Source organism: Dermacentor andersoni, chromosome 5, assembly GCF_023375885.2.
Source record: "Dermacentor andersoni chromosome 5, qqDerAnde1_hic_scaffold, whole genome shotgun sequence".
NCBI classification, from domain to species: domain Eukaryota; kingdom Metazoa; phylum Arthropoda; class Arachnida; order Ixodida; family Ixodidae; genus Dermacentor; species Dermacentor andersoni.
In genome coordinates, this window is record NC_092818.1 from 164,574,213 (window position 1) to 164,587,456 (window position 13,244).

General features: G+C 43.3%; 1 protein-coding gene across 1 annotated transcript in view; it reads left to right on the forward strand.

Moving 5' to 3' along the window:
• The window catches only part of LOC126531566 (dermonecrotic toxin StSicTox-betaIB1i-like), a 48,705-nt gene extending 36,093 nt beyond the window's left edge, over positions 1-12,612 (forward strand). The window contains exons 4-7 of the mRNA XM_050179128.3: positions 2,019-2,150; positions 8,329-8,451; positions 9,168-9,405; positions 10,063-12,612. Of these exons, the coding sequence (XP_050035085.2) occupies positions 2,019-2,150; positions 8,329-8,451; positions 9,168-9,405; positions 10,063-10,417 (848 nt within the window). The 3' untranslated portion in view covers positions 10,418-12,612. The remainder of the gene's footprint in view (positions 1-2,018; positions 2,151-8,328; positions 8,452-9,167; positions 9,406-10,062) is intronic.
• Positions 12,613-13,244: the final 632 nt, after the last annotated feature.

Below are 13,244 nucleotides of genomic sequence, written 5' to 3' on the forward strand. Positions count from 1 at the left end.
GAATAATTAACTTAATTACACTAATAACCTTTTAATTGATTACCTTACGGCACATATTGCAATTTGCGAATTGTAGCTGGTGAGTTCGCAAGGTGGATTCGTTTGGAACGAATTCTCGGGGCTGTGCCAGTTTCCAGATATTAATTTTCAGAGTGTCCGAAGATATGCATCGGCCTTCCACTTGCTTTTGTGCTTCAGTGCGTAAGACGGCATTCTCTTTTGAAAGAAAATTAAGTGGAACAACAGTGCATTCTTGCCGCAAGTCTTACGGCGCATTACTCGAAACCGGTGCCATCCTAAAGATTCGTCCCACGTAGACATGCGTTGCAATATCACTAGCTACAATTCGTAGGCTGAAATTCGTGCCGTAACGTAATTAATTAAGAAGTTAATTAGAATAAAATTGTATCAGAAATATCACTAAAATGGTGCTATTTGCCACAGTCAATTAAAAAAGCTGGTGCCGCAAGAATAACCATCCTACATTTATTTGTTTTCTAGTTATTTTTACTCACAGTAGACTTAAAGGCACACTGTTGAGGGCGCTACACATGGGAGGGAAGAGGGGTGGAGAAGGGGCAGTACAGCCGTAAAAGTGATTACAAAATAGTGTGCTCATGTCACTGTTCGATTTAAAAGGGCAATTCCTGACCTCAACCACGCACTTAAGTTGAGGAAGATAGATTATTGTGTAGAACTTGTGGAATTGTGTTAGAGAATTGAATTCGTTTGATGGTCTGCAAACAAAGCCTAGAAACCGCAGACACCGCATAACGATGCATTTAGTCTGTGGGCAGAAACGTGTAAAGCTGTATGATAGGTTAGACCAATTTCAATAATCTCAAGAACCTCACGCAACGGTACAGAATCTACAGAATACTTTATATTTTGCGAGTGAAAGTCATAGCCCTCATTTGCATCATGCTAAGGCATAAACTATGGATGCCAGAGACCAGCGGACAAAGCTGTCACACAAGCCGCATTGTTATATTTAGTTACATTCGCTGAAAAATTTCAGCCCTCACAGTACATTTCGTCTAAGTCAGTCTATGTAGAATAACCTACACTTGAAAAACGTCACAATGAACACAGAACACGCAACAAGAGAACGTAAAGGATAGCGTAAATACAATAAAGGTACTCAGGTTTTATATAATAATGATAAGCTCTCACGTGAAACAATTTTCATGGGAGGTAGTCGTAGAATAAACATAAAGAGAGCCATTAAAACGAAAGACAAGATTTCCAGAAGTAGTACAGTTATTTTACAAGGTGGACACTACAATAGGCTTTAAAGCCCGTTGGAATAGCTCCATAGCTCTTTAAAGTTCGTATCTTCAGCTTTCATGCTTTTTTATCTAATGTGTTTAAGTACCTATATATTCATCACGTGTAAGTCATGAGATGTCCATCAGTTTTCCCACTTTTCAAGGCTAAAAGTATCGCGTGTTGTGTGCAGGTACGTGGCACTTTAGTTCCACTGAATTTCGCAATACGTGTTCTTTTTTTACTTTTTGTTCATGTTACTTACAGAGGCGACAGTCAAACTCTTGCTATTACCATTATATTACATTTGCGAAAAATCTCTTCTGTGTATGGCAACCCCTTTCATAAACCGTTTTTGTAACCCTTGTATTCTATGAAGAATACTTAGCTAGTAGTATAATAGTAGTAGTAGTAGAATACTTTGCTTAGTAGACGCCCAAATTAAGTGGAAGTATTTAAGCCTCGAGCAAAATACATCGTAATCATCCTAATAAATTTTTGACAAGGCCAAAGGAAGAAAGCCTAGTTTGGGAGTGCATAAATCAAATGCGCGGTTAAATACTAAATATAAGAGACCTCAGGCAATATTTCGACTCCGAAAGCAAGGCGTGAAGTGCAGCTGTATTTCTTATGATGAAAAATGAGAATCTCGACACTCATTTAACCTTGCATGTACGGCGACGTGCAATTTCGTGTCAAGAAAGACGGCATGAGGCTTATATTTTAATTTCGACTTTCTTTCATTTGAGCAGCGGACGCGAAGTACAAGAACCGGGTGTCGCTGCTCTTCCTGGACCTCAAGGTGACTGACCTGCCTGCACCGAGCAAGCTCAAGGCTGGAAAGGACATCTCCAAGAAGCTTCTCGAACATCTGTGGTATAATGGTGAGTCTGCGGCTCGAGTTTGCAGCAAAACTCGGAAACGTCCAGGCATCCTGAAATGTTGCTGTTATTCTTTCCTAGGCAGCGATGAAAAAAATATATACAAGAAATAAATAACAGAAAAAGAAGTAAGTGCGCGAGAACTAATCCAACATTACATGTTTCAATAACTTTCTCCCTGAAATTCTGCTCAAGTGTTATCACCGCTAATGGCAACTCAGGCGGTTAAAATCTCACTCTCGATGCGTGCATTTTTCGCAACAATCCCGACAATGCAGGCGACATAAAGGTACTTTGTGTTGCCCACTTATGATATCTAAAACTGGTACAGCGCAACATAGAAAGGAACAAACAGCCGAGCCGGCCAGATAAAGGCCGGCTCAGATAAAGGCCGGCTCGCTTTGCTTATTCCTTTCTACCTTGCGCTGTACCAGTTTTAGAATGCAATACCAACCCGCCCAATCCTCAACCCTACTGATATCTAATCGCTAGATTGTCATCAACGCATTCATTCTTTCTGGAGTCGAGACCTCATGCTCCATTGTGAACAAAACCACCTCTGTCACGTATACATTCACAAAGTCATGTCATTTTCCAATCTATGGATTATAAGGAGACCGCGCCATCCTTAAATATGATGATGTTGATAATTTCCAGTGGCATCTTTTATTATATGGAGTAGCGACAAACAGTCACCTATCACTACGTCTTGTTTGGCTAGTTAGTTCTTAATTTTATTACGGTGCGTTACGACAGGAAACAAAGTGAAATAAGACCAAGACTGGAAAGAGCGCCAGGAAAGAACTGGCCTTATTTCACTTTGCTTCGCGTCCAAACTCATTCAACCTGTGCGAGTTAATCACGTTTTACTGTATCTATTGCAGTTCAGCACTTTGCCTATCTCTATGTTACCTTAAGTTACCTATGCCCGTGACAACCCTAGCTCCATCCTTTCCCTGTTTTTTTTTATGCACCGATTCTCTAAATGTCTCTTAATTATCTCCACCGCTCACCAAGTAACGCTCCCATCAGATTTGAACCCCACTGCTTATTGAAGGTGGACGTTTCTTGCGGTTCGGGCTGGGTGGCATTTTATTACGATGTGGTGAGCCGCCTTAAGATTTTTCTAGCCTAACCCTGTTCCGAATACTTGCTCCTGTACGTTCTTGCCCTCAGGCAACCAGCTCAGACCTAAAAAATGAAGGCATTATTTGCTATTTGTGTTGTACAAATTTTCTTTCCAAATGTCTTGTTTGTCGTTTTCAACATCTGATGTAAGGCGACATCTATGTCACTGTTCTGCGACTACTCGTGTCTGTACTTGCGTGGGTAAACGAAAGATAGCGCCACGTATCAAAGAAAAACGTGTGCAGCTATGTCAAACGGTAGAGGTGTGCGGCGAGACGTCAGCGCGCCGCCGCCGATGTTTCTTGTCGGCTAGAGTTACTGTATATGCTACCAAAGGTACCTTTGGTAGCATATACAGTAACTCTATTGTCGGCGAGGTCGGCGCGCCAGTTAAATAGGAATTAAGATTTCTTTTTTTAAGTCAATACAGTTTCGTTTGAAATTTTGTGTTGTCCTATTTAATTCTTCTGCCTGTCTCAAGCATAGAATCATGTCAAGCAGGGGAGCAATGAAGCAACCCTATACAAATAAAAGTAACGCTGCTCTCCACGCTTCCGCGCGTGCGAGTCTTCACAAAGCAGCGCAACGTGGGATTCCGAAACTTCTCCTCCAAAAGCGTAATATGGTGCAACGAGAAGAAACAGCGGCCTCGGATATTCGGAATCAAGGCTTGAGGGTCGCAGGGCGCTGTAGTTGAGGGTAGAATCGGCGATAATGTCTGATAGCGGCATCAATGCGAGAGATGGAACCTGTAACCATAGAAATTTCTGGCCCCGGTTTGCTTAAGATGCCGGTTGGAAGTTTTCGCACTATTCCGGCCGTTGCATTTGAAAGAGATTTTCTACATTTCTAAGTGTAAAAAATGTTTTTACATGTCTACTGCATGGTGCTGTTTCTTTGCAGCATTCACGTAAAATACTGAATGCGACTGACACCGATACCTGCAATGAACTATAAAGCAGTTTTGATGTGCAGGTTAAAAAAGAACTCTTTTTTTTTTTCGGAAATAATTGTGCATCCACACTTCGTTCATTCAACCTGGTGATGACGAGTTAACAAATTGAGCAAGTTTGTTTTCTCCTGCATCGTAACATGCCTCAGCCGAAAAAAAAACTATGTTCACCCGTTGCACAAAAAAAAAGAAGTATTTTGATTCTTTTTTTCTTCAGAAAAAAAGAGGTATAAGAAATGTTACATAAGCAGAGGGTGAATAATATTCAGAATAAGTGACTTCACTTATTGTCGAGTCGGGAAGGTGCGTCATCTGCAAATTGGTTGACAGCTTAAGGGCTGAACCCAGCAATAGTTGGTCATGAAGAGGTCAACTTTGTTTTATACGTAAAGCATGTTGTGTACACACAATCTCATTCAGAACAAGTGGAAGTAAGGTTAACATATCTAGAGAGTGCCACTGGCGTCTGTGCTGGCTTAGCAATTCTAGACGAATTCACTCTTTGTTCTCTTTGCTCAATGGAAAAATACCCCATATAAACCGAGGCATAGCACAAAAGAAAACAATTGTGACTACGACGCACCGGCAAGGCTTTGCATATTTGCGGAGAAAGGATTGTAAAACACACTCAACATAGAAGCTTTTAGATTTTAGTAGGTTGCTACGCTACAAGGGATCGTAAGAGCAAGTCCCAGTGAATGGTGTTGTTGAACGAATTGGTCAACGGCAAAAAGAAAAAAAAGAAAAAAGCTCTTGCGAGCGAAAAACCCCTGTGGATGTGGCCATAGATTTTTTTTTTTTTTTTTTTTGGCCAGGTATGAAACAATTCATGAAATAGCCTGAACGCACGTTTTGTCGAATAACGCGACGCGGGCATTTCAGAATAGAGTCTGAAGCATTAAATAAGAAAGGAGAGCCCTTATAAGCTTGACACTTAGAAAGTGCGGTATACGGCATGCCAACTATTAAACGGTGCAAGCACGAACCGCATCCGCTGTGAATGATATTGTGCGCGAATGCTGAAAATAGTACCTGTCTTTTCTTCATGCTTCTATCCCTCTTTCGTTTGTTATTCCGTGTACCAACAGACCAGTTGAGTACGTTCTGGTTAAGCGCGACAGCAAGAACAAACCCTAGGTTTCAAAAGAGCTGTCTCCCTTTGCAAGAAGTTTCCACAGCTGCTTCAGATGATTGTTCCGGACTCAAATCTCACTGAAAAGCGCCGCAGGATGACTGCGGTTGACGTCAGATATTCAGCGAAGACCAACGATCAAAGCAATTGCGCCAGAATTTTACAGCTTCAGCTGTATAATTCATACGACTGTCATATCATTCGTGATACAGCAATGGCTGTCACTTGTTCATACTTTGAGGGGAATATTTCAAGGAAATTTTTATTGCTACTGTATTTGTGGAGAACAGCGGAAAACAGTAAAGATCGAAGCAACTTCGCCCTAATTATAGAAATACCATTGTATAGTTCATACATATATCAAATCAAGCAACGTTATATGCGCCTATCGCTGTCTTCTAACAATAAGGACAAAACTTCACGATTAAAAAAAAAAATCATGTTCGATTCGTGCCCCCACCACATACTTGACGCATCTTGAAATTATTTTAGAACAACCCTGCTTGCTACAATAGCACAAGAACACTACACATGTCCCACAAAAATGGAATATTATTATTATTATTATTATTTGTTTTGAACACATATACACAGGTATCAGGAAAGGGAAAGCGAGGAGCAGGCTGGCAACTGCCACCGGAAGGGGCACAACGCCTGCCTACTCCTCTGAAGGGAGGTGACAGCAACACAGAAATGGAAGATAGGAAGGAGGGGAGGAAAAGGAAAGAGGAAAGGAGAGCAACAGGACAAATCTAAAGACCAAAGTAGAACACTGCAACAGGTCAAATCTAAAGACTAAAGTAGAACTCTGCAGCCGGAGTTAAAGTGACGCCGCGTCGAACAGCCTCCACAATTATCAACAACATCCATGGCTAGTTCGCTATGCGGCTAATTGTGTTTTCCACGATGCGACGCCAAGTAAAGCTGCACGTTATCACCGTTTCACCGGTAGTCGGTTCACAATGTACACTATAAGGTGGACTAAGCCAGTAGGAAAACAGCCGCTATGAGTGCGAAGGGTTTAACCTCACCATCACTAGAAGTTTTATTTCTGTTTTTCCCCCTTTCGGTCTCGTGATGAGCGAATCGCCCACCTTCTTTGTGTCTTTGCCGGTTACATTGTGGAAACGCAGGTGCTGCATAGTGCACATGACGAACTAGACAATTGCCCCTTTTTGAGAACAGCAGGTGCCCCAGTGGGAGTCCCACAGACGCTCGAAATAACTACTAGCATACTTCACTTCATGCGGTTTTCAGGCCTCTTAGATAAAGTTTCGTGGTGATTCATGTCACAATGCTTGAGCGTAAATATCCGAACAAGACAGAGGTCCAGGGCAAAATTTAGATTTCAAATATAATCATAACTGGTCTAGTAAGAGGTGTTTTTGCGATAAGGGACTCGTATTCGTCAGAACCCTCAAGAACAGAGTCATCGAAACGTTGGCTCGAGACACATCTCTTGTTAGACCAGTGTTAATGACGCCTGTGCGTGCCATTTAGGTTCTCACCGCACGCTTCTCTCTTTCCTTTAGTTTTCTGTCTCGTACTCCATTCTCCCATTTTACACATCAGATGAGCAAAACCGAAACAACGCATGGTTGATCACACCTTTCTTTAGCCTCTACCTCTTTCTTCACTTCATCTTTTCTGATAGAGAGCATGGGTTTTAGGCTTGAGCACAAATGGCTCGGTCCAGGCATATAGTGCTTCAATGTGATCTCTCGTGCTCACGGGTAAATATATCGTCCAGTTAGGTGCTCATCTTCCCACAATGAAGTGCCTAGCAAATAATTATTTCGCGGCTTTTGCCTTCAAAACATTTGTTTCAATGAGGTTTATACACATTTTTTTTTATATGTGACTTATAAGGTCTCCATCGCTCATAATCCAGCACGACAGTCCTTCCATGACCCACATGACGCGAACTAAACTGACAGCGTCAACAAATAGGACACTCGATTCAAAACACCTCATTCAAAGGTAACAAATGTCATCCTGCGAACATTTGAATTGCATATGTCCTGCAAATATTCTCGTATGCGGGCAGGCCATTTCAGCTGATACCTAATGTGTGGCGGCGTGGTTTTGACGACCCATAATCTGCTAAAGATTGAAGTCTGGGCTAATTGACACAGATTGAAAGATTTCAGCGAGCAAAAACAGGCAAAATACACAAGAACCACCACACGTACAAGCGAAACTGAAACCCGAAATCTCTTCTGGCTGCAAGGCGTCGTGAAGCTTGCGCCTCTGTCCTGAGGTGAACTCGTGAACTTCTTCAAGCTCTTTAGTTATCTGTCCACAAGCATATTGTTTTTCATATGCTGCGTCTCTATTAGTCGCATACTGTTCTAGGCATCTCACAAACGGGATGCGCAGTGTCGAAACGTAACTATAAGTACAAATAGAAGAGGTGTACCATTGTGCTCTGCTAATGGGTTCGGCAGTGTAGTGCTACTGTCATGTCTTTTGTGATGCACTGCTTTAGAACATTTCTGAAGACGCTATCTATGTCTTGCAGCACGTCTGGGGAAATCTAAATCATTGCATAACGCTTCAGTTCCCGTTGAAACACGGAGAAATACTTTGAGTCTGTGTATTTGCCCGGCACAGTTTCGGCGCATCTGAAGCACAGGACATGCTATCACAGCGTTGTAACCGAGAACTTCTCTAGCGGTATCAGTGACGCCCCACACGATAATGCAATGCGCTCTGAATGTGAGTCACCTAAAGTAAATACTACGTTTTATACTTTCCTATTCGTTATATATATCTGTATACATATACACACTTCATTGTACTCTTCTACCCAGGATATTGAGATGACCGGCCTTATGTATGGCCCAGTTTCCTATACTTCACATTTATTAAGGAAAAAGATAACTTTGTAAATATTCACACACACGAATATCGTGGTATCCAAAGTTATACGCTCACCGAGGTGTTTCTTATTCGTGGCCTTCTCGCAGTTGATCCAAACAACACTGTGAACGTGCTGCTCTCTATTGGACACATCAGTGATAAGGACGTGTTCAAAGGTGTCGTCGAGACCTTGATGAAACATGGCGATCCAATCATAGCAGAAAGAGTAGGTGAGTGGCTGACATTCTGTCATTTCTCAATAGCTGTTGATCTCTCATGTGGGCACCACGGTGTATCTGGTAATATTCAGCCCGGTAGAGAACAGAGCTTGCCAGCGCATGTTATAGTTACATGGATATCGCATTAAGGCAAGCAATGTGTTTTTCTAGTGAATGTGGGTTCTTCATCTACGCTCGTGTTTTGAGTTCTTTCCTGTCCTCTAGGCAAACTTTTCATATAATGTAGTTGTATTCATTAAAGTAATGAAGTCAATTAAGTTATCCCAATGATAGTGTGGTTTTATGTAGCTTAAAAAAGACCAACAAAAGACATAAAAATAATAAAGGTTAATTTGGTCTCTAGAAGCGCAAACGCTCTAATCAAGGAGGTTTTCTTGCTGCAGCTCAAGGGCATCAGCACAAAGAGAAACAAAGAGTCCGGTGTGCAACCATGAAGCTAAAATGAGAACGGCATAATAATATATACTATATATATATATATATATATATATATATATATATATATATATACTATACAGTGTTAGGATATACCACGAACAAACCGTTTTAAGGCATGTGCAATATTTGGCGGTTCAAACGTTGGCCTGAAAGCACCAATGTACGCTTCGCGGTCACGTAATGTGATGTACAGAAGATTCTCACTTGCTGCAACATTTGTCTTCGAAGCTACGGGAAAGTGGACAATCGATTTGTGATAATTTGTGCAGGCTTCGACGTGGGCCTTAACGACCCGCTTGAAGACATATCCAAGATGTACAGCGAGCTGGGCATCGATCACAACAGATGGCAGGGCGACGGCGTGTCCAACTGCATCAGCTTGTTCCGACCGGCCAACCGTCTCAAGCAGGCGCTGCGCTACCGCGACTCCCGCACTGACCGCAGTTACGCGGATAAGGTGTACCACTGGACCATCGACCTCAGCTCCGCCATCCGCAACTCCATACGGTATGCAGCAGCGGCGTACGTTAAAAGGCTGTGACGAAAGTGGCATGACTTTCGTATATCCGGAAAATCGATAGCTCTTGGATTTGGCGGTAACGCTACAAAAGCGCGAAACGTGCAGAAAGAATGGGACATGCATAACACACTGGTCAGTTTCGCGCTTCACATCAGTACAAGACGCAACTGAAGATCATGGGCAGTTTGCCTCAAAGAATGCTAGCGTCTCCGCATCCTACTGCAAAATATACGTGTTCTCTATTGCTCAAAAAACGTGCGGCATAAGGCAGCATTCAGCACATTAAACCTGTCTTTAGTTGCGACACCTATCACTAACTCCTTTCAACCAACCAGCTTCACTCCGTACGTGTTATTCCCGAACAATTCCGTGGGTGCAGCGCACGCGGGACTAGAAATTAGTTGCGCGTTCTTTTAAGACAAAGTTAGGCGAATGCACTGGCGCGCAACACTGAGCAATTTAAGAAGCCTTCAGTGCTTAGTGCGTGAGCTTCCCAGTGCGGTGTACGCCGACGAGCTTTTGACGCTAATTTACGATACTTCTCGTACCCTTGTTCGTTGAAATTTGGTTGTAATGGCGCATAGCCATCGGCGAAAGGACGGCCATTTCTCTATACAGTTTTCATATTCGCCGTTGGCTTGCAGGCTTGGAGTGGACGGCATCATAACCAACTACCCGGAACGAGTGTCGACCGTTCTCATGGAGGACCCGTTCAAGCGGGCCGTCAAGCTGGCAAGTCCGCAAGACACGCCCTGGAAAAAGGCCAACGTCGAACTCCTCATGCCCGGCGGCGGTGGAGGTCCCATCTCCACCGTCCTGGGCGATGTGTCCGAGGTGCTGCAGCAGGTCTGGGCCTACGTGGTTACGCGGCTTTCGGGACACATCTTCCGCCGGCGTAGCTCACGTGATTACGACGCCATCGAGGCAGATCCTCCCATGAGTCCTCGGGAACTGCAGGAACAGCGGTACTACCGGTGGCTTCACAAAAACTTGGCCTGATCCGCGCGACGACTGTAGACAAAATGACGTGCGCAGTACCAGTCGGACTCGCCCGATAGGCCACACCGCGTAGCCGCGCTGGTCTATATAGTTGTCCAGGTCTCTCACGCAGTCTCGTAGCTTTCAGCGAACTATCAAAAGCCACCCCATGGCTGACGACGAAGCCAGTTGCGTCGCATTCAGCGACACCGACTGACGCTATTCAAAAGCGACTTTTTCTTTCTTTTTTTTTCGAAATTTAGCTCACCATGGAAGCCAGAAAACTGAAATTTAACTAGCCTCTTGACGAATGCTTGGGATCAGTTGTAACGTTGCAAAAAACAACGAAAACATAGTCGATGACGGTAACAGTCCGCAAATAATTTATTATTAGTTAGAAATGAGAAAAATTATTGTGTATCTTCTTATGTTCAGCGTGTAGTAGATGTGAGCAAAATCAGTAATAATTGGTGTAGGTGGGTGGGCAAGCACGGAAAGCGTTCTGCTGGTGTCTCGTTCAGGCGCTTCGTAAAAGCGATCTCGGTATACCGTAAACGCGCTGGTGCCTTCTTAGAACAGATTTCGGCTCCTTTGCAAGATTTCATGTGCACATACTTGGGTTGGCTTCTCTTAACTTAGTAGTTTGGACAAATATCGCTACGTCTGCGCATTGCAGTGCTACAAATCAGTTGACTAATTTTTCCGCTTGCAGGGTGTCTTCTCCGGGCTTACAAATTTTTCGACATTTGCCCCCCTTCTTCACGCTCTTACAGGCGTATTCCTTGACAGTGAAACGTTTTGTTGTAACTTGCCTTGCTCAGGCTCGGAGCGTAGTCTTGGCTAACCCATGAACCGAGCCTTCCGGCACATTTTTGTGATTACAGTTTACTGCTTGCTTTCTGTCGCGTACACTGTATTAGAATGCCTCTTCCTGACATCAAGACGTCATATTTCCGTGATCTAACTACGCTGCCACGCTGAAGTCTTACGTGGCCAACAAATAATAGTAGCCTCTATGTTGGCAAAAAACATTCTTTCTATGTAGGCATATACGCTTTGAAAAGCCACATACTTAGTTGCATAAATCGTCTTTTTAAGTTTCTCGCAAAGCAAACCCAAGGTTAATTTGAGGCGACCGAAGGAATCATTGCCCCTACATTACCGTGGGCTTCAAATTGCGCTTGCGTGAACTCCTTATGCGCACTGTGCTGTGGGTCAAAAATTCTGCACCTCATCCGTTTGATCGGTAGAGCAATTGCGGCGCGTTCGGAGATCGTTGTTCGAAGCGAACGTTCAGTTTGCATTCAGTTGTGCCTTGCGCGATTGGCTTGGGCCAATCGCATGGGGAGAAATCGAACGCAAACTGAACGCGCGTTTCGAAAGATCCCCGATCGCACCCCGGGTCCGTACTACTCATTCGGCGCATTTTCGGAAAGTATTTCGAAACTGTTGTTTGGTGCCAAAGGGCAAGGAAACGTACAACAAATTAGTTATTCACGTTTCAGAACTGCTTATGCATCTTATTGTTCACTGAAAACTGATACTTTTTCTTTGGTCTCGTATTTCACAGTTCCTTATGTAATGACAGCAAGGCAAGCATGATGAGCCCGACTACAGTTGAACATGTCAAGATGGGATTCCGATTTTTCTTTATATTAACGCATAGAGATGTCGACTAGCAAAGTTATAGAATACATGATGCAACATGCATCACTGCAACTTTCCCCGAACTTCTAAATGACCGATGATCTTTAGCTCATAAGGCAAATTTCTAATTTTTTCCCACAGCTTCTTCGCGCTGCACTTCACGTGTGTGATTCGCATCTTCATGGGGTAACTAAATTGAGGAAGAAATAATACACAGCTGCGTCTTGGCGGTAAAGACTATGTGATTACTTTGCGACGAGGCGGCAAGACAACGAACAGGCAATTTGTGTCGCTTCGTCTACAACCTCTTGTACAGTTATTTATTTTATATTTATTGCGACGAATCGTGCGAACATGTAACTCACTGAATAGCGAGACTTGCAATTAGCGTCTGCCGAGAAGGCGACAACAATACATGACGATGCGGTCTCCAGCTACCACGTTAGGGCTCAAACTACAGGACAGTTGTCCTAGCGACTACCCTGCAAGATCAGCACTACAGATCCTTTTGCTGAGTGCATGGCTTTTAGTTTGACCAAACCGACTGTAAATAAACATTGTTACTTGTCCTTGTGTGTTTGTGTGTGTTTTCAACAGCCCGTTCGCTGTATCCTTCAAGCAAATCCTGCGTTTTCTTTTGTGAGATCTACTCATTAATGCAATTCTACGGGAACAACTAATGCATAATTTCCTAAGAGCCAGAATCTCAATTGTATCAGGCAATACGGAGCGTTTTTTCAACTCCAGGTTTCATAAAAAATTTTGATGTGTAAACTACAAAAGCTAATCGCAGCAACCAAAGTATTTCGCACTATTCCAAAGCATGGAGTCAGCACTTCGTGCTAATCTACCGAATATATTCGGAATAATAGGCCAGAATAATTTACAGATTCCATTCTAATTTTATTTCTCTTCGCGCTTCGCCAGTGGTCCGAGCAGCGATCCTGCCACCTTGTTACAAGGATCGGCTGCACGTGAATTGTAGACGACAAGAGATGAATTTAGAACCAGACAAAAGCAAGATCAAACGTGCGCCAACTAGCCCAAGTTTTCCTTTTGCGAAGTTCCCTTTCATGGGCAGCTTTTCTTCGCAGGAAAGGGCCTAGGGGTTCTCAAAGTTTGCGTGAATGTTCAAACGCGTGACGCCGGCCATGCCCGCAAGGACTAAAATGTGCGAACATCATACTTCTGTGACTATATG